Here is a 22,637-nt window from a genome sequence, read left to right as displayed (position 1 = left end):
CGGGAAGAAAATTATTCTATGCAGACAGCGGGTGAACAAATAGTGTATATATAGCGGGAACGGGTGGGTGCGGGATATAACCCCAGCGGGAGCGGGACTTAAAAAACAGTCCCACGCAGACCTCTACTTGGAGTTAAGCTTTTCTTTGAGAAAAGAGCAAAGAACGGCACTTAAGTCATTCTTAAAAAAAAGGAAGATGTGTTTGTAGTTTTGTCGGCCAGATATGGCAAAAGTTGAATCTATCTATCAACTAACGTTAGCTCCGCTGTTGGGAAAACGCTCTGGTTGGTTGAAGCGCTGTCCTATTGTGTGCCGAGGGAATTTGAAAGACAGCCGTTTATCCCGCCTCTCGGATTGAGCCGTGTCTATGGGGAGTTGCCAGACCTAACATCTTGATGTAGGTCTGGTTTGCCAGGCTAACAAAGACATTTTATTTTTATTATTTTGACATTTTATTTTAACATATTTCGGTCGTTTTTTCTCATCTCAGTATAGCAATATAGTTTGGTAAAAGCTGTTCATTCATTCACACACAGAAACGCGGTTCATATTTAAACAGTCTTTTTGCGGTTTACAGACACTATTCCATATTGCGATTAGAACAAAACACTTAAGAATAATGAACTTACTATTCACAATCCTCAGCTGGATCCGTTGCTCCTCGAAGTGAAACTAAACCGGCACTTCTGAGGTAAATTTCCCAGGATTATTATTACGATAGTATTATTCCTCACAGCGTTGTAAAGTACATGAGTCTGATTAAACTCGCGGTGTGTTTTATCGAGCTGATGTGGGCGTTGACACGCTTGCATGGATCGCCTCAGATCATTTGCGTGAATAGCGCGCGCTCTCCGTGGGCGGGGTCACATTAACACTTAATGAGCTATGAGCTGAAATGAGAATGACTGACATCTCTCTCTTTTTATACACATTACATAAACTGAGATTTTTTTTTATTTTTTATATAAATTACTTTATTTAAAAGAAGAGAATTCATGCTTTATGCCTGTGTGCCTGTCTGACTGTTTGACTGAGTATTAGCTGAGTTACAGTTCATTTTCAGATGCGTTTCAGAATGGACTTCACTGACAGAGAGAAGGCAGAACTTGCATCATGTTTATTTTTCTTTATTTGGCAAAAAGCACAACACTTTGTTTTTATTGTGAGTATACACAAAAAAATAGACACTTATTGTATAACATTGTATAACCATGATGTATAACACTTATATGTAAGATCAAAATCAGAGTATTTTGAGTTGCACTGATAAGAAAAAAAGCAAGCTGGTATCGGCGGTGCGACCGCCAACCCCAGGGGGTTAAGAAGCTAGAGCTGCTTTGTTTGGGCAGGGTTTATAGTTTCCTGGTTGATGTCGTCACCCGCCTCTGACGTTCCGCCACACCATTGGACTTTTCATGTGCTTCAAGACATCATCACGCAAAGCGTTCCATTAGCGTCAATCGACGCAGGTTCTTGTTCCCCCTTCAGGGAACCGAGGTTACAGTCGTAACTGTATTGGGGTATTATTGTTGCAATATTCCAAATAAAGAGATTAATATTCACAAATAAATGTAAAGAGATTCACAAAAATGTATCGAATTCACAAATAAATAGATTAAGATCCACAAATAAATGTAAAGAGTTTCACAAAAAATGATAAAATTCACAAATAAATAAAATGAGATTTGCAAATAAAAAAATATTTACAAATGTTTTATTATTTTACAAACACAACTCTGCCTGACATTTATTTGTGAACCGCTTTCTGTGCATTTGTAAATCGCTGCACACATTTGTGAATCGGTTCCTGTGCATTTGTGAATCCCCTCACGCATTTGTGGATTTTGAAACACTTCTAGCGTCGACGTGCAGACAAATCCACAAATAAGTAGACTCCACCCACCGTGTACTCAGGCCAATCAGATAACGGCCACATCGAGCTGGCCAATCATAGCACGTTCTCGCTTCAACCAATCACGTTTGGCTTTACACTCAGGGCGGGAACTGATTCTTGCATCCTTGAAAGGCAAAGGAGCAGTAGTAGCGCTGAACTGTTTGTGTGGTAAAACACTCTGTTTTCAAAAGATTGTTGGAGTTTAAGGCCTCTTTATATTTCCATCAGGATACACTCAGGGAATTATGATAATCAGAGATCCCAAGCATCATGAACAGTCTCTACACCGGCAAGAGGCGCGACACAGCGTGCCAAAAGCAAATAGGCACTATATTCACTGCTGCTGTAGCAGTTTCAAATAATGTAAAACTAGCACGTTTGAAATGTTAACACATATTCCCTATGTGACGTCTGCTTAGCTACTGTACATGTCTGCATAATCGTATACGGCTCTGATCGTAGCCTACTTATTGACTAGTGCTGGTTACTTGAAAAATCATATTTCGTGATAGTGTCCTGAATGCGGGGCATTCATTGATAGTAAACGGATGCCCGCACTTCTTCTGATGTAAATGTTTTGCACATTCAGTTTGCCCAGTGTAGATAGTGTGGGATTACAAATTTAAGAATATGTTTAAGATCTGCTGATCCTACTTGCTTTATAATATCACATGAAACACTAAGGTGAACTACACTGTATTGGGCATTCAAGGTGAACATGATGGCATCAATTTACTGATTAGAAGAAGTCAGCTGTAAGTCAGCTGTCTAAACATTGTAATAGTCAGGGGTTTTGTTAGTCTTTGATCATCTAACTAAGAGTTGAACTGGGGGGGGGGGGGGGGGGGGATACAACCATTATCTCAGTTGGGGGTAATTGCCTCTATTGTCATCCCTAAGTCTGTGTGTAAAGTCAGCACCTTTAAGGACAGCCCACTGAAATGCCTATAAGAAAACCATGTAAAGTTACGTTAGTTAGACTTGGAAGAACACTACAGATGACACACAGCGAAGATCCCAATAAATCACTTCTGCTTATCCCAACGTCTCCTGGTCTTGCGTGGATGAAAGAAAACTTTACAACAATAGCCTCTCACGGGGTAGACACGATGCAAGAAATTACAGAACATACGATTTTACCTTTTAAAGCACAATCGCGGTGACAAATAGGACATAAATAAATGTCATGTAGAATACCAAATATGAGCCCAAATGACCACCCAATATGTAACAGTACACGAGCCTCAGCATCAGCGTGTAGTAGCCTACTGGGGTCGATGCTGCAAGATAAAAATCTTGCAATGCAAATTAAAAACTTGTGTAGCTATTTATGGGTTGAACCCAGTTATTCATTAGTCAGGTATACTTGATGCTTTTCTGTTCTATCTTGAAAACATGACGCGTCCATAACGCGTTGTTCCCATAACAGAGATGTAAAGTGCTGTTTCTCTGGCTTTTTTCAAGGCTCATAAAAATTGTGGCTTGGCAAGCAGTCTAATGGTGTAATTCTAACAAAATCCAAATTTTAAACATATTTTATGGGCCTTTACGCGTACACTTCCTATTTGAGCAAATGCAGATGAATGATGAATGAGCAATTATTTCAGAGCAAGATCGCCCAGTGTAAAGCCAAACGTGATTGGTTGAAGTGAGAACGTGCTACGATTGGCCAGCTCGATGTGGCCGTTATCTGATTGGCCTGAGTACACGGTGGGTGGAGTCTACTTATTTGTGGATTTGTCTGCACGTTGATGCTAGAAGTGTTTCAAAATCCACAAATGCGTGAGGGGATTCACAAATGCACAGGAACCGATTCACAAATGTGTGCAGCGATTTACAAATGCACAGAAAGCGGTTCACAAATAAATGCCAGGCAGAGTTGTGTTTGTAAAATAATAAAACATTTGTAAATATTTTATTTATTTGCAAATCTCATTTTATTTATTTGTGTATTTTATACTTTTTTGTGAAACTCTTTACATTTATTTGTGGATCTTAATCTATTTATTTGTGAATTCGATAAATTTTTGTGAATCTCTTTACATTTATTTGTGAATATTAATCTATTTATTTGGAATATTGCAACAATAATAACCCCATATAACTGAGGCGTTTTAAATAGTCACAGATATTGTGCAGATACTTTCAGTAGGAAACAGTTAACATTTGTTTTATATTAGAGGTGGTTTGTGACATGCATAATGAATTAATGCTGATGGGAAATGAGGAAATGTGCAATCATACTGAGTCTCTTACTAACAAGCTTTTGAAAATTGAGGAAAAAAATCACTCACATTCACTCAATAGGGAAGTGTTTTCTAATGGAAGAAACCAAATCAATTACGATACTCAGAAGCAGTGCTTCAAGTTAAATCCTTCATGACTGACACTTTAAAGAATGCATAAAAACTGTTATCGTTTTCGCTATTATAATCTTTTAAATCATCATATGTGAAATATATGCATCACATCACTTTTGTGTTCACTATCAACATGTGGATGAAAGTGTTCATTACTGTCATTATTTACCATTAAGCTAAGATGCTGTTTGATTGTTCTTCAAGTGCAAACAAGTGCAACTTACTGTGAAAAAGTCTAGTGTTCACCATATTTTTAACATGAATTACGTTTTCACCAATATTAACACAACATAATTTAACATTTGGAACGCACATTTTGTAATTATTTTTAAATCTTTAACAGAAAGGCCATTTCTCTTGTGGATACAGTTAATATACTTTACATTTATCACTACATCAAGTGTCAATAATTAGAATCAGACACAGATTAGTGGAACATTATTAAAGCGTAGTGCAGAATCAAACTAACTCAACGTTTACTGACGGACTGATGTGGAGATTCAAACACAGTGTCTGGAATGAAACTGCAAATAAAGATGTAGCGATTTTGTTTTCAGTAGTTGCTATAAGATTTTATTTTGCTCTTTCTGCATAATCATATTTTGAAATATTTAAAGTATGACAAAATCTATTTCTGGCTATTCACATTCTCCTTTCTGTAACACTTGTGTCTTTTTTTAAAAGGGTTTATTGGTTATGCGCGTGCCATACGAGGATGAGAAGTTCGAATCATTTTACTGAATCTCTTGTTCGATCTCGTTCATCAAAATGAAAGAAGCTTTTTTCGAGCCATTTCGTTCATCTAAGGGGCTTTATGTTATACTTTTAACACATCCACCTACGGAATCTTGATTATATTCTGAATTAAGAAATCATTATAATGCAGTCAAAAATAATTTACAACGAACATAAATAATTACTTTACCTTCAGAGTATTTCATTCATCTGTCACGTGACAGGCGCAATGAATGGATCGTTCATGAACGACAGATAACAGCTACAAGTCACAAGTGCACTACTTGCTTTATGCAAGCACTATATAGGATAAATCACTATACAGGATTTACCCTATGATACTTTATCGACCCGAATTGATAGGTCAAACAGCAAACATCCACCAATAAATAGTCTGTTGTCTTTGAGTTCACATGAACAACGGTTAAATTCGTCGGGCTACAGAAGAATACCATAAATCCTCAGTTCAATTAGGCCTAAACCATCGAGAGTCACGCAGACCCAGTGGTGTAGTCTACGTGATACGCAGGTATACGCCGTATACCCACTAGAAAAGGCCAAGGATTTCCGTATACCCACTTAAAAAATCGCGAGAATGCGTAACAACTTCGTTTTGTGTCAGAACTTTCACTTTCATTCATAAATTCACCCCGTCTGTGTTTGCGAAGCGACACCGAATCGCGGAATCCAGTCACAAATGGAGCTTGCTAAGCAGAACGTCACCGAATTTGGCTATTTTTGAATGAATAAATCAAAAGTAGGGCTGTACAATGAATCAAATCTCGATATGGACTAGTGTCTGTGAATATTAAAGTTAAAAGAGACTGCAATTGTTCTACGCGTCTCTGGGTGTGCTCAATGTGTGCTCCACTACACACACACACACACACACACACACACACACACTGAAGCACGCGTGATCACGCTCGTGGTGTTTTCAGCGTTTCACTGTATTGAGACATGAGCTATTACATGTGCTATTACAACCCACCAAAATAAAAGTTCGGTCTAACTCAAAGAAATTAAAAATTTAAAAATATATATTAAAAAAAAATATATTACAGTATACTCACTACAAAAAACTAGACTACACCACTGCGCAGACCTATAACAACCCAGCCACAACACATTTTGGGAATAACATTACTCAACACAGAATGGATTTCAAGGACTTCGCGCGCAGATCAATGGCCATCGTTTATATTTTTTTCGACGAATCTCTGAGTTATAACATGAGTGGAATTTGCACCGCAGCGCCACCACACCTTGATGCTCATGACAAGAATAGCATAGTTATCTTTATTGAAGTGAATTACCGGTAGGTTTAAATCGCCGTCCTGCATGAATGAATGACATTTTTGCTATTTTACACATAATAATCCACGATGATCACATTACACAAAACTGAAATTGCACGTCAAAATAACACATTGTCAATATTTTTTGAGACCCCCCAAAATTTCACAAATCACGTTTTCAGGGGAGCCCATGTCTTATTAAGGGGAGCCGAGCTCCCCCTAGCTCCCCCGTAGTTCGCACCCTGGAGTTTGGTTTGGTTTGCTGATTGCTGATGCGGTTGCATGTGCATTAACTGTTAATGATGTTTAATGCATCTTTGGGTGTTTCTGGAGATAATTCAGGCTATAAAAGAACGTTGAGCAGCTCATAAACACCATCATCTCCTGATGAGCAGCGTCTTCAGTCTGATTCCCGGTAAGATCATGTCGTCTCGTGTGAATTATTGTGTCATTGTGTTTCAGCTTGTTGACTCTCTAGTGTGCTTGATTATGTGTAGAAGAAATTAAAGAAATTAAGATGGAATTGTTTAAAGCAGGTTTGGAAGTTTTCTTTAAGGTCCTGTCGGAACCAGTTTCCATTTCAGGTTCTTGATATTCATTTGATGATGATGTGATCAGCTCATAAACTTCATCATCTGTCTTGTAGTTTGATGTTCATTATGATTCCAGGGAAGATCATGAGATCATCTCATCCGTGAGTTTATATAGTCAACTATCTTTGTATTTCAGCCTCTGGTCTCACTGTGATCATTTGCACTTAAACTAGTTTCCTTTAATTAACACTGAGTGTGATTTCAGTCAGTCAGCAACACCGATTTCCATTTCTTAAAGAAAACAGGCTTGCAGAGCAGCAGAAGAATCAATATTTTAGAGAGATCAAAGTATCTGTGCTTTATATCACCGATCATTCATGGGTTTCTTATTTTACTGAGGATATGAATAAACGCTGAGTGAACTTTAAAAATGAAAGCATCAGATATAAAGTGTTTTCAGATTACTTCAGTCGTCGTAGTTGAGCCGAACCGTTTGTGAAAGTTAGACTGGTTTTTCACTCAAACCACCAATGTTAGTTAATTGTGTCTTTAAGGTAATTACAGTTGCACACGTTGGATCAAATAGTTTGTCTGTAATCTCAGGCATTTCCTACATTAGATCCACAAGCTTTAAGATGTGTGTTTTTACAGTGTGTGCAGTGAATGAAGAGCTCTTTAAACACGACAGTGGAAACTTGTGAAACATCTGTCAGTCTGTGTGTTGCTCCACAAACTTCTGCTTTGACCTGCAGACGAAACACACAATCCTGTCAGTAACGTAAGTTCTTCAAGATTTATTCCTAGTTTAATAAACCATTGTACACTTGCAGCTGTGCTGGACTGAATATTCAGAACAACAGCATTCTTGCTTCTGTGATATTGTTCAAATGGAGGATTTCCAAACTTTAATCTTACATTTCACGTATTTCAAGCTTTCTAACATTACACACATCTCCTCTAAAGAACATGTAAAGCAAACTGAGGAAACTTTATTTAAACAATCACACAGAAAACAAGTTATGTAATATATTTTTCCCTAATGTTTTTAATAAAGTAGTAAATAGTAAATGAATGCATGTTTTTTAAACTAATGACTGGTTTGTTATTTAGTGTTGCCTGTCAAGATTTCATGAAACAATGGCAGAACAAAACGCCAGCATCAAAGGATCAAGTGGAGTAAATTATTATTATATCACAGCCAGCAGCAACAGATCAGGAGAAGTACGTTATTATACCAGCGGATCAAGTGGAGTAAATTATGACGATCAGATGTTGGAATTTATCAGAAAACTTAACTTTACACAACCATTAATTATCAGGATCATTTCAGCCATTGAGATTCCAGTCATGATCTTAACTCTGTTTGCGTTGTGTGCTCTTATCAAATCGAATCGCTCCACTCCAGTGTTTGTTATTCATTTGATTCTTTCAGATCTCATTCAGATCATTTGTATATTAATGATGACATTCATATGGGAGGTGGAGAATGCATATTGGTATAGTTTGATTGTGGGTGTGTATTTTATGGCATGTGTTGCTTTTGAACGATATCTTCTGGTTTCTCATCCTATCTGGTACAGATCTCATCATTCACTAAAAGTCTGCTGTGTCGTTTCTGTGATCATCTGGTTTGTTCCTCTGATCTTTGCAAACTTTACAGACATTTACTCTGATCTGCTGTTTGATAATCCGTCCCTATTGATCGCCTTTTTAATCCCCTACCCGATAATCATTCTGTGTTTTGTTGGCACTTGTTGCGGTCTTTCACGCGCAATATCACTTACTTCTCTAAAGCGCAAAAAAATTTTGGCCAGTTTGTTCCTGGTGCTTCTGACTTACACTTTTCTCATTCTCCCCCACGCAATCCTGACTTTTATTAAAGACACTTTTCACAGTCACAAACGTGAATTGTATGATATATTTTGGTATTTTTCTGGATATCTCCTGTTTCTGAACCCACTGGCTGACTGTGTATTGTACATGTTCTTGAGGCCTGATGTTGGAGGGTTAATGAAGTCTGTTCACTGCTGTTGTAGAACTGACACACATCAGAGTTCGACACACAGCCGGGACGAACACTCTCGAGACAGTAGTGCAGCGTTTGCCTGCTGTGTTTCAATGCAAAAGCCTGCGTCTCGTTCACAGACCGCCTGCAGTTCAGTTTAAACATCTGCACTCAATAAATGAAGTCAATGTCATTCTTTTCACTGCACACACCCTTCCTTTCTGTGACATTTAGGTTTATTAGAGAGAACTCTTGATTCATAAAACTCAAATCTCAATTGCTCTGTTTGCAGTCCATTAAACACATACGGTAAACAGAGTTTTATTAAAGATGTATTGATGTGCCGTTGAAGCTTCTGCTGACGTTCTGTATCAGCAGGACTTTATCATACGATGGAGAGGAGGGTTGTATAAAGCACGGTTTATTCTCATTAATTCCCCCGATAGACTGACAGATCAACAACATCAAGTAGTTTAATGTCATAGTCTTGCTTGTGTTCCTAATGCATGCACATTATACTCTTTTACCAAATAACTACTATTCACGCTATTATTCACAGCACTTGAATATTGTTAGTTTAACTTCTATTGTTCTCCTCATTTGTAAATCGCTTTGGATTAAAGCGTCTGCTAAATGATTCAATGTAAGTGTATTAAAAAGATGGTTCACTCAAAAAATTATAATTGACATAATGTACATATGCCCTCATGTTGACCAAAAGCTGGATAACTTTCTTTCTTCTGTGGAACATAAAACACAATAGAGATTTCTTTGTCCATACATTAGAAGTCAGTGGACAGTTTCGGGGGAACTATCCCTAAAAAGACTTGATTTAAAGTGCACCGAATATATTAGAAGAGTACTACATTTATATACAAATATTAACCAGAGCTTGCATGGAAATCAGAAGAGGAGTTATTTGTAATATTGTTGTGTCTTTATAGAAGTGTTTCATATCGAGTCAGAGACTGTCCTGTATTCTCTCTTTTCTGTCATTAATATAATTAAAGAGCTCTCAGTTCTCCTGTATGTGTTTCTGTCTGTGATTATTTGACAAATGAGGCCCTGTGCCGTTCAGTTCCTCCTTGTGTTTCCGTGCTTCAGTTCCTGTCTTCATGTGGGGAGTTATCTGTAGCAGTTCCAGTCGTCGTTCCTGCATCTTCACTTCGGGGTCTGTACTAATGCAAAACTCCACGTGGAAAGAGCTCTCGCTCCACTACAGTATAAGCCTTATTCCGCCTCTCCCACTGTTAATAAAATGTGAATGTAGCGCCCCCTACTTGCCTTTCCTGTAATTAAGTAGAATCAGCAGCGCTCCAGATTCAGTAACTATATGCCTACAGATGTTGAAGTTAGGCCCCTCTGAGGTCACTAAATGAATTAATTATAATAAATGCAAATTATAATATTAATCTATACTCAATTGTGCTTAAATGGACTGCTATAACCTCTCTTGAAAGAATAAAAGTCTTTGAAAGTGACAAAATGTAACCAAATTTAATTTGTATAAAATAAAAATAAATAAAAGTTAATATAACAAATAAAACAATGTGTGAGTAATTCACAGTCAAATATTATCTCAAATCACAAGGACACAATATTACACCCAAAGGCAATATATTATTATGACAAAATAAATGAATGTGTCTGTCACACTTTCACTGCATATGAAAATGATCAAAAATCACAGTTTTAAGTGCACTGAATAACAAAGATGATAACAAAACACTGTGGTTACAAAACAAAATAACTCTTCTTCCAAAACTTGTGTGTATTAACAGACGTTACAAGGCACAATAAGTGTTTTAAACAGATTAATTATCTAGATAACCACTTTTTGTTACCGCTCTCAGTCTCTTTCAATCGACCTCCTTGTCAATCACCTCTCCCTTCTTCCCTTGAACAACCACTCACGTTACATAAAACACCAGTGAGGGCGGGACTTAATTCACATAAACCAATAAAATAATGAAACGCCCAACATGTCTGTTAATGCCACGTTTTTCACATGTGCATAGCAATCAAACTTGAAATAGGAACGACGTTCTTAAGGGAACACACATCTTTATACAGCACTGATTTGAAATGTATATTTCAATCACATTTTTAGCTCTGAATTACGGAGCCCCTAAAAGGTCATGGTGGTGGAAAAAAAAATTAGGGGTGGGTAGAAAAAAATCAAGGTGGTGGAAAAAAAATCATGGTGGTGGAAAAAAAAATTAGGGGTGGGTAGAAAAAAATCAAGGTGGTGGAAAAAAAATCATGGTGGTGGAAAAAAAAATTAGGGGTGGGTAGAAAAAAATCAAGGTGGTGGAAAAGAAATTCGGGGTGGGTAGAAAAAAAATCAAGGTGGTGAAAAAAAAATTCGGGGTGGGTAGAAAAAAAAATCGAGGTGGTGGAAAAAAATCAGGGTGGGAGAAAATATATTTTTCATTTTTTTTTTTTTGCGTTCCCTCGCAAAACTTTTGCGTTCTCTTGCAAAACCATTTCCTGTTTCTTGCTTGCTGTACTGCTTCCAGTGGTTCAGACAGCTCCGCGCCATACATTCATAATGGAGCAGTTCATAGAGTTTTATTTTGAACTTGGACTGAAGTACAAAGAAATACGGTATGTGCTTAGTTCAAAGCACGGTTTTGACGTCAGTGAAACACACCTGAAAAGGATATTACGCGAAAAAGGACTGTCTCGACGGAAAGGTTACTCGACCTTAGTGGACCTTGTTGATTTCATCAGTCATCAGCTGCAGTACTCTGGGCAACTTCATGGATACCGATGGATGTACGCGAAATGCAGAGAGAGGGGTCTGCGTGTGAGAAAAGAGGATGTGCGCTTGGTGCTGAAGGAATTGGATCCTGCAGGAGTTTCAGCAAGGAGAGCAAGGCGTCTCAGACGGCGCAACTACTTTGCCAAGGGACCAAACTTCATTTGGCATTTGGACTCGTATGATAAGTTAAAACCATATGGCGTTTGCATTAATGGCTGCATTGATGGCTTTTCGCGCAAGATTATTTGGCTGAATGCTTACACAACTAGTAGCGATCCAAAGTTAATAGGTGGTTACTATATTGACGCGGTGGAGCGTTTGGGAGGATGCCCTAGAGTCGTAAGAGGGGATCTTGGAACTGAAAATGGTCATGTTAGAGACTTTCAACGTTTTCTTCACATCAATCACGCAGAGGAAACCCTCGACAGCTATTTGGAAGGTCCAAGTACTGCTAACCAAAGGATCGAGTACTGGTGGGGGTTTTTGCGCAGAGAGTGCATGGAATTCTGGATTTCCCTGTTCGCTGACCTCAGAGACAGTGGGTTCTTCGATGGAGGATTCTTGGACAAAAGTTTGCTCCAGTTCTGCTGCATGGGACTCATCCAAGTAAGTTTATCTGAAATTATGTTCTGATGCCTCTCTGTGTGTGAAATATTCAGAGGGAGAAGGGGGAGACGGGCCGGGGAGAAAGGCAAAGTCTCCAAAATTGGATATTTTATCATTACCACATTTTTATAAACACAACAACACATGACTGTTTTCGGTGGGAGACAAAAAGGAGACATTCAGAGCAGTAGCCATCATCTTTTGGTTTCCACAGTCTAGATGTTTGTAACAGTGATACACTGAGTAAATGAGGACACAATTTACCATTTTGAGTACTCTATTTCCAAGTTTTGCCTAATTTTATTTATTTATTTTTTATTGTTTTACAGGATGAGCTGGATGACACTGCACAGATTTGGAATGCACACACCATTAGGCCATCAAAGAACATCAGTAACCCCAGTGGTCGGCCCAATGTGATGTATGCACTGTCTGAGCTCTATCACACCACAGACTTCCTGACCTCAGCTGACACTGAAAGTGTTCAGTTGTGCAAGAATGAATGCACTTTCCGACGCCCCATACCATGTGATCCAGATGTAAATGAACTGTGTAATGTCATAATCTCTGAGTTTCAGTGGAACATTCCAAGAGACCCATATCAAGCTGTGAACTTATATGTGCATTTAAGAGATGTGATCAGGGCATTACTGTAAGTAAGGTCATTTTTATCTGAAATGTCTATGTAATATGTAGACAATACTGTCTCCATGGGAATCCTGCAACATTGTGGAAAGTTTTTATATAGAATTACAATTTAACAGACTACAATCTAGGCACATAAAAGTCATTAAAAATGAAACCAACATTTGCAAAATTGTTTATTGTTTACAAAGTCGTATACAACTGTAAAGAAATGCTACTGAGGAAATGTTAATTTCCAAATTTGAACCTGTATCAACACGTAAACAGTTTTACCTTTATAAAATAAAAAAAGTTTAAATTTTCAGAGAACTTTCCTTACTAACAACCAAACTGGTACTGCATAGAATGGAAATCAGTATGTTTGCTAAAAGTTCAATTACAATTTAATAGCTGTAAATAAAATGCATTTAAGGTTGAATTGACATAAGAATCAAATATTTATCAATATTAATGATTGAGGGATACATTTTAAAAGAACACAAACCTGACCAAATACTATGGTTACATTTTATGTAATTAACAAAAAAGCTAATGATTTGTTGCATTTCCATTCTAACAAAGGTTACGTACGTTGCATGGGATGAAGATTGTTTCAAGACATTTTAGCTAGAAAAATACACATTTTAAAATATTATACTAAAATTTCTTTTGTGCAAACAAAACACTTGCAACAAGACGATCAAAAAAACAGTTAAACCGTAACAGCACAAATTATATGCTTTCAAAGACAACAAACCTGACCACTTGCTGGGAAATGCTAAACCTATTTGAAACGTAATTAACGTAATGACAGTCAAATGTAAATCAAATTAATAGTCATCCAAAAACTGCTGTTGTTTGTAGCATCCTGTTCTTTTCCCCATTGTATATAAAAATACCATCGAACATGCATAATAACTACAGACTATCAAGTTCCAAAAAAAAAAAAAAAAAAAGTGACTGATGACTATGAACTATTCCTGGGCAGCAACAAATTCACAGGATGTCCATTTCTAAGTAATCACTAGACAGAACATTGTCAAACTCTGTGCGGAGGTCTGGGTAAGAACTGTAAGTATAAGGTAAATCAAGAGTAGCTCCGCAGGTATGAGCTACTGGTCTTCTGCTGAGGCCAGATTCTGCATTGAAGCTTACCTTAATTTGATCAACACATATAACAGAAGAACCAGTGCAGAACCGCAGAAATTTTTCGGCTTTGCTTTGGTCAGCATTTCTGAGATAACGTTGCAGATGATTGAATACCATCTGTTCTTTCTGAGAGCGAATCACCTCTGTTGTTTGAAGTAGCTGTGCCACTTTTTTGCCAGTGGCCGCCTTTGTGTCATACAGAGATACTAGACTGTCTTGGTCTGGTACTTTCAGCAGTGCAACTGGCATGGCTCTGGATAAACAATCTATTACATATTTGGGCTCTTGAAGAATTGCTTTGTGAGCCATTGTTTGGATGGCAACTTTCATGGTGTTTTTTGGAGGGATGGAATGAGAGCCCATTCTTGTGAAGAGGTCAAGCAAATCATCTTCATCACACTCCTCCAGCGTGCCTTGACAAGCCTTTGCAACGGCAGTTCGTTCAGCCAAAGAGAGGTAGTTGTGGAAAGATGACATCAGGATATCATCATTGACTGAGTCAATTCCATGCATGCATGCTAAAATGAAAGCACAGGAAAGCCTTACTGGCAGTACACCAAGGTCAAGTAATCCCTTTACCCAGATCCTTCCTACTGCCTCCCATTCAGCTTCAGAGAAGTCCGGTCTCAGTCTAGGAACCCGCTCATCTTCTCCTTCACACTGTTCTAAGAACTGATCCCAGAATGCAGTGTAAACTTCTCTGGACACCCCAGCATCATCTACAGCTTTCTCATTTACAAATTCCATCTTCAGTGTAGACTGAATTATGCTGCTATCCATGAACACAGCCAAAATATCTTCTACAACCTTTACCCTGTGTATTACAGCATTCACAACCATTGCATTTTCAGAGTTTCCAGATGAAATTACAGGAGAAAGATGGTTTCCTGAATGGGATGGCAAATTTTCTGGTAGTAAGGGCATTTCACTACCAATCTAGAAAAGGAGAGTTAAAAACAGTTTAGAACAATTATTTCTATATTCTTTTACAATATGTATTCATTAGCGATTTTCTACTAATCAGTTCAGTTAAACAATTTTCTCACCCTCATATTGTTCTAAACAAGCTTTTCTTTAGTGTCACTGTAAAACAGCACTGTGTAATTAGGGTAAGTTGCATTTATTTTAGTTAGATTTTGAATACTTAAGTTTAGTTCTAGGGTTTACAATTGCGTTTACTATAATGATTTCATGTAGTTTCTGTTAAAATTGATTTAAGATATATTTTCCTGACACAGTCCAGTCCCCATTCTTTGTACCTGCATGAAAAATGTATTCAACAGAAAAAGAAAGTCATGCTGGTTTGGCATGACATGAGCCACAGAATGTTCACACAAACTGTTCCTACACTGACCAAAATTATAAACGCAACACACATTTGTTTTTGCCCCCATTTTTCATGAGCTGAACTCAAAGATCTAAGACTATTTCTATGTACACAAAAGGCCTATTTCTCTCAAATGTTGTTCACAAATCTGTCTAAATCTGTGTTAGTGAGCACTTCTCCTCTGCCAAGATAATCCATCCACCTCACAGGTGTGGCATATCAAGATGCTGATTAGACAACATGATTATTGCACAGGTGTGCCTTAGGCTGGTCCCAATAAAAGGCCACTCAAAAATGTGTAGTTTTGCTGTATTGGTGGGGGTCCAAAAACCAGTCAGTACCTAGTGTGACCAACATTTGCCCAACGCAGTGCAACATATCTATTTTGCATAGAGTTGATCAGGTTATTGATTGTGGTCTGTGGAATGTTGGTCCACTCTTCTTCAACAGCTGTGCGAAGTTGCTGGATATGCCACACTTGTGAGGTGGATGGATTTTCTCAGCAAAGGAGAAGTGTTCACTAACACAGATTTAGACAGATTTGTGAACAATATTTGAGAGAAGTAGGCCTTTTGTATACATAGAAAAAGTCTTAGATCTTTGAGTTCAGTTCATGAAAAATGGAGGCAAAAACAATATTGTTGCATGTATAATTTTGGTCAGTATGTATAACTTACATGGAACTTTAGTCTTCTGTGATGTGTTTTTGCTTTTGTTCACAAATATTATAAATGCCTACTTACATGTATTAGAAGAAGCTTGATTCTCAGATTAATTAGATTAATTTAGGGCCTCAACGAAGAACTTTGTTAGTTATCAAATTTCAAAGGTTTGTCCCTATGTATGTGATCTATATAGACTTTGTCCCTTCCTTAATTTTCATTGTATACAAGCAAAGCCAAATCTTACACAAAAGTATTTTAAATCGACTGCAGGTATATTGGAACTGATCATCTATGGTCTAATCACATGCAAAACTTTTTGGCTTACTTACCAGCAGTGCAGGATTGCTATTACTTGAGGGCGGTGATGGCACTTCATTTTCAGCGTCATTCAACTCTACATTCTGGAGGATTAATAAATATGCAGAAAATTATAAGTAAAACACATTGTCACAAATTTTTTTTTTTTTTTTAAAAGGACCATGTTACCTGTATGATGTTCTCATTTAGATTCCATCTTATTACAACTGCTTGGTCCTCATCTGTTTGTTCAAGTTCATCCCCTTCATTCCATTTAACTGTGTCTTCCTTATCATTGTCCTCTTGAAGGGTCTCAACTATGCTGCTGTGTAGCGGTGGAGTGTGATTGGTCAAGTCAATAAATTCATAGCTTCTCTGAAAATCAGAGAGCTCAAGTGAATGCTGTGGACTTTTCAATTGATGTGCATTTTGTCTACACAGTTCATCAGTCTCCTCTTCACTTAAGCTTCTTGCGAGACTTTGGAAGGTGTGTCTTCTTTGGATATCTCTGGGTGGTAAAAGAGAGTCTGGGTGGTATGAAGTGCTGGGTGTCTCCAAGGTAAAACCACTCTGAGGAACATACTCCATTCCTCTTGTTCTTTGGGCTTCAGTTCTTAGTTGTCTCTGAAAAACATTCAATATAACATTCACTGATTAACATTTAATTGTAAATGTAATTATTTCAGTGCTACAACAAACAATAATTTATATTAGTGATTAATGATTAAATTAAAATGTGATGTACCTAAAAGTTAAATAAAAATGCAAATGTTAAAAAAATAATAATAACTTAATACTCAAATTAGAATTAAATTGTGTTGTTTTAACATTAATTTATATATCATTTAGTGATTTTTCTGCATACCACTAGAGCAGTGGTTCCCAAACCTGTCCTGGAGGCACCCCAACACTGCACGTTTTCTTTGTCTCCCTACTCAAACACACCTGATTCAACTCATCAGCTCATTATCACATGGGTTAATTGAGCTGATGAGTTGAATCAGGTGTGTTTGATTAGGGAGACAAAGAAAACGTGCAGTGTTGGGGGGCCTTCAGGACAGGTTTGGGAACCACTGCTCTAGAGGAAGCCGGAGAACCACACTTTGAGGACCACTGATTTAGATAATCAATTACCCAATGGTTGTTTCAGATTACTCAGTATGTTTATTTTGTCATTGAGAGGAAAGCGTCCAGCAACATTGAGATTTTTGTAAACATCAGCAAACCATAACAAAAACATTTGTTGACAGTTTTATGTCGTCAACGTTGTGGATAATGGTGACTAATTGTTTCAGCCCTAAATGATCATTAACAACTCTTGTTAGTATATTTACAAATGAAACCCAAAATACATTTAAATAAATCCAAGCCAGTCTTCATGATTTTACTAACCTTCCTCTTGGTGTCTTTATTAGATGAAAGTCTGTCATCCGATAAATGCATGCTTGTATCCTCAAGACCACTGTCATGTCCATGCAATGACGCTTTCGCAGCAGTTCTCTCAGAATCACCATCTAATCCATCCTGCACTGAGTATTCATTACATTCTTCTTTATCACCATCAGATAAAGATTCTACATCTGTGAGGTACACCTCTTGTTTAGTGCAAATGTAAAATCTCATCAATTTCAGTTTGGTTTGCTCATAGAGATCTCCAACATTGCTGTCTGTGGGAATGATGTTTTTTTTAAAATCTCAAACACAAAAAGTGAAGTCTGTTTCTGGACCTTTTGGTGACTCTCCATTTGGGAAAAAAAGGTTCTTTCCCATTTCCATTATTTGTAAAACTGTTGTCTTTTTTTGAACTGTCAAATGCCGAGTGCCACCACCATTCTTGGTCCTCACTTGTTGGTATCCATTATGGCCAAAGTGAAGCCATCCAATTTCAATTCTCCTGGCTGTTTTTTCTGCGGAAACATTTTTGTGTCTTGCCATTATATTACTTTCCCTAGGAAAGACACTTGCTTTTCCATGGAGAGCTTTACCAGACTTTGAGCCCAGCTTTCTTGCTTCTATTTTACTTCTCAAATTTTCTAACAAAGATTCTTTGTTAGAGCAGGCAGCTGTTTGTTGACAGAAAGAGACGACAGCCAGTCGGTCACCAAATGAACCGATATACCTTGCCAGTTGTTCATCATTCATAACTGAGAGCACAGACTTGTCAATCTGAAAATACAGTAAAAATTTAATTTTATAGATTAGTTTTTAAAAGAACATAAATGCATCCATGAATTCATAATACATTAATTAACCATCTATATTAATTAACATGTATTTTAAAACATCTAACAACATTTATGTAGAAAAAGTCACATCTCTTGATTTACGTGCCATGCTGATTTTAAAATGGAGCTCAGTATAAACTTTCAGGGTGTAAATAATCTAACAACCTAGCTAGTGTTTACTGGTAAATTCAATTACATTTAGTAATTGTTGCCCAGATGAAGCTCTTTCACATAACACATATTTGCATCTATTTCACATACAATACCTGATAATTAATAGGAACAATACAAAAAAACTGAATTATACCAATAAAAGGGTTCAAAAAGTTTATATCCTCTTGATTAGTTTGCTATGTTGCTTGATGATGATTAATAACTCTTTGTATGTTCACTTCTGTGATAGTTGCACATCACAGAAATTAGAGATTGATATATCTCTTTTGACAAATTACTTAAATGTTCCTCATTTTGTAAGTTTTGGTAAATGTTTCTGCTATCAATCCTTGAGATCCAGCTTTTCAAAAATGTAATTTAAAGGACTCACAATTATTAGAAACGGTGCAAACATTCAGTGATGCTCAAGAAGGCAACATACTATATTAAACTATAGTAAATTTTTCATCAGTTTATGGTCTGTGTAATTTATGTGAGAGAAAATATTTTATGTTCTATTTCTACACATTAATCATTACAGTTTACACGTCACCTTAGAATTATAAGGTTCTATCTGCATTCTGAGCACTTTTGAGATATTAAGCTTCAAAGTTTATGCATTCCATAGACTTCTGTATATAGAACCATTTTTGTTTTCTAAACAAAGGCCCCAAAATGTACATGGCTTACAAAAGAAACATCAAATAATGTAAATAAGTTGTCACAGAATAAGAATATGTGAATAACTAAATTTTACAAAAGTGTCAGATAGAACCTTATAATTCTAAGGTGACCTGATTATAACTTGATCAAAAGAATACATTCTCTGGGTTCTTAATATAGTGTGTTGACTTCTTCATTATCAATGGATATGTGTATTGTTTGTAATAATTGTGTATGAGTCCCTTACTGTTCTACTGTAAGTGAAAAAAAATGGTTCTCAGCATTAGGCAATGTAGGACACAATTAAAATGTGCAGAAAATGCTGGAAGAACTAAGAATATGTAAACTGAAGGATTTTGCTTAACAACGGTGGGCACTTTTATGTCTAAGGACAAAGCAGGAACTTGCAAACAACTCAAAAACTACAGTCAATGGTCAATGACCATTCAGGAAGTCAAAGATTATAAAAACAACCAGGGGGTGCACATTTCTGAAACAGGTTCAGTTAATTTACGTTATTGTAATGTAAGTATCTTCTGTTATACCTTTTACAGGCTATTTTACAGTTCTAAAACAATGCAATGTAAACTATCTCTATTTTTGCAAACGTATACACTCCCTATAAGGACCCTATAAGTTAACTTTTATTACTAGTGAACCAGTTAATTATTGAAGGTATGTACATTATTTCTGATTCAACATGAGACCTTGGCATGTGGAAAATTGCATGTGGTGATATACTGACAGCCTATGGTTGCCTTGGCTAGCAATAATTAAAACATAGTCTAGGCCAATATGTGGGTTTTAAGTATATGATATTAATAGTTTAACGTTAGAAATACACGGGGATACACGTCAACACCTTTGGTTGCATAATTAAAAGTAGCTTTAATTTACATATATTACCTAAAGGTCCATTGGCCTTTAATGAAACAATACCCACCTTATCCCTTTTCATGAGGTTGATGTCCTCCTCTGGAATATCTCGTGACCTTAAAAAGTTCTGTAGATCGTCCTCCATCACAGAGCTACAACAATTATTGTTATTAAATTGTGGTAAGTGTAATCACGTGAAAGTTTGGTTTATTGTTCTATTTAAATAGTTAAAAAAGACTTTAATATATGATAACTTACCGCGAAAGGCTGACCTTTCCCCATTCAGTCACGTTCATCCAAGTGATGCTGTTATACCGTACCAACACAAACGAGAAGCACCGCGCAGAGACCTCTCGCGAGAGGGAACGCAAAAAAAAAAAAAAAAATCCTACTCCGTTTTTTTCCTCCCACCCAGAATTTTTTTCCCACCACTCCGATTTTTTTTCTACCCACCCCAATTTTTTTTTACACCACCCCAAATTTTTTTCACCACCCCGATTTTTTTTTTCCCCACCCCTAAATTTTTTCCCCACCACTCCGATTTTTTTTCTACCCACCCCAAATTTTTTTTACACCACCCCCAATTTTTTACACCACCATGACCTTTTAGGGGCTCCGTACTGAATTAATACCAAACAAAACAAATAAAAATGAGATAACCCATAACCTGAAGAATTATATTCAACTGGGTTACATTAACAATTATCATAGAGTTTTATAAATGTTTGGTATCCAACTGTCTCTCTCTGGTAACATTTTTCATATATGCTGGGTAAGATTAATGGTATAAGTTATCACCATCTCATACATCTATTTTGTAACTATTTTAAGTGTAACCATAACCATATTTTGTCATTAAACCTTTTCAATTACAACTAATGGCTAGTTTACACTACAGGATTTTAAGCCCGATTTAAGGCCGATTTGCAAGTTAACGAGCTAGCCGACAGGTCGAGTAATATATATATATATATATATATATATATATATATATATATATATATATATATATATTGTTTGCGCAATGATCTGTTTAGAACCCCGGGGAAAAAAAAAGAATATGGGTGAATGGATGGATGAGAATTTTTTTATTTTATTTTTTTTACCGCCAATTTTGTCCCGCCGTCCATTTTCAAATAGACAATGCGCCATTGGAATGCGCCATTTCCCATTCCACTTCTTGCGCATGTTTTAGTGACAAAAATGTGGTTTTGGGACCGGATAGAGTCGTTGGGTGACAGAGTTGTTGTCGCAAGAGAGCCCTGCGCATCTGGGCGGGAGCTGTTAGTGCAAGCAAGGCAGAGTTAGCAGAGGCCGGAGGGAGAAGTGGATGAAAGCGACGAGGAGGAGGAATTCGCCAATGAACTTGTAGTTGAGGATCGCGGTGATGATGATAGTGATGAATAGGGTCCTTTTGTTTCACATGATTGCACACCGTGCGAGAAGCGTAGCGCTGCATCGCGTCTATGACAACTCGAGGTATCGCACACCAGACGCGCATTTTGTCAGTTTATGGCCAGAAATATAGTTATGTTTAAGGATATTATGGAATTAAGATCATGTCTCTACTACAGTGGTTCCCAAACCTGTCCTGCCGGCACCCCAACACTGCACATTTTCTTTGCCTCCCTAATCAAACACACCTGATTCAACTCATCAGCTCATTAACCCATGTGATAATGAGCTGATGAGTTGAATCAGGTGTGTTTGATTAGGGAGACAAAGAAAATGTGCAGTGTTGGGGTGCCGGCAGGACAGGTTTGGGAACCACTGCTCTACTATGTTATGATTGTACTGTTCAATTAAATACAATCGTTGCTTAGTCTGCAGTCTGAATTCACTTTACCTCAGAGCGTCCGTTAACTGAATGAATTGAGAATATCACCTGAAAATCCGATAACATCAGCAATTTTCATCCACGCAGCTGATTTCTGTTAATGAGTGTAAAACTGAATGTATATTGCAGCACAGGTTGAAGTCAGTATACATTAACGACGATTTGAGACAATGTACACTCATACAGAATAATGTGTTCGAATTTTAAAGATGTGGCGCTGCGCTTTCTGTCTATCAGCATATGCTATTTGGATTGTTATCTCTAGGCCTACACTAAATAAACAACACTAAATTAAAGGCCTGTCTCATATAGACGCCTGTCTCAAATACAAGCCGGTGCAGTTCGGCGATTTGGGAAAATAAAAGCCTGGGCTATTATTTTAAGTTTTACGGTAGTTAAATATGTCCCCATAGGTTACCTCTGGCCACTTCTCCATATTGTCTACCCACGTTAACAATGACGATGGATGGGACAATATGAGACCATCTGATCATCGGACGAAGTTTTCTCCGTGCTCCCAATTTAAAACATTTACGGTATTAACGTTATTTGTCATTTCGCTAAAGTTTTGGCTAGCTATAAACAATCTTCTAACTACTGAACTAGCTACAGGATGTGCCGTGTCA

General features: G+C 37.2%; 2 protein-coding genes across 2 annotated transcripts; one reads left to right on the top strand and one right to left on the bottom strand.

Annotated features, from left to right (window-relative positions):
• The first annotated feature begins 11,161 nt into the window (after nucleotides 1–11,161).
• On the top strand, nucleotides 11,162–13,108 carry LOC311087615 (uncharacterized protein). Its single transcript, XM_084120949.1, has 2 exons — nucleotides 11,162–12,195; nucleotides 12,525–13,108. The coding sequence occupies exons 1-2, from the start codon at nucleotides 11,377–11,379 to the stop codon at nucleotides 12,849–12,851; spliced, it is 1,146 nt and encodes a 381-aa protein (XP_083977075.1). The 5' UTR covers nucleotides 11,162–11,376; the 3' UTR covers nucleotides 12,852–13,108.
• Nucleotides 13,109–13,815: 707 nt separating this feature from the next.
• On the bottom strand, nucleotides 13,816–20,319 carry LOC311087536 (uncharacterized protein; the record flags this gene model as incomplete). Its single annotated transcript, XM_084120862.1, has 6 exons — nucleotides 13,816–13,974; nucleotides 14,083–14,904; nucleotides 16,290–16,361; nucleotides 16,447–16,881; nucleotides 17,650–17,924; nucleotides 20,205–20,319. The coding sequence occupies 6 exons, from the start codon at nucleotides 20,317–20,319 to the stop codon at nucleotides 13,816–13,818; spliced, it is 1,878 nt and encodes a 625-aa protein (XP_083976988.1).
• Between the last annotated feature and the right edge of the window lie 2,318 nt (nucleotides 20,320–22,637).

Source organism: Abramis brama (assembly GCF_963993115.1).
Source record: "Abramis brama genome assembly, chromosome: 7".
NCBI lineage: Eukaryota > Metazoa > Chordata > Actinopteri > Cypriniformes > Leuciscidae > Abramis > Abramis brama.
This window is presented reverse-complemented; position numbering and strand designations above follow the sequence as displayed.

What these genes read in the sequence shown, in the direction of transcription:
- LOC311087615 (XM_084120949.1), top strand. Translation starts at nt 11,377, where the DNA reads ATGGAGCAGTTCATAGAGTTTTATTTTGAACTTGGACTGAAGTACAAA. An exon ending in GCTGCATGGGACTCATCCAA is followed by an intron (nt 12,196 to 12,524) that starts GTAAGTTTATCT and finishes ATTGTTTTACAG; the next exon opens with GATGAGCTGGATGACACTGC.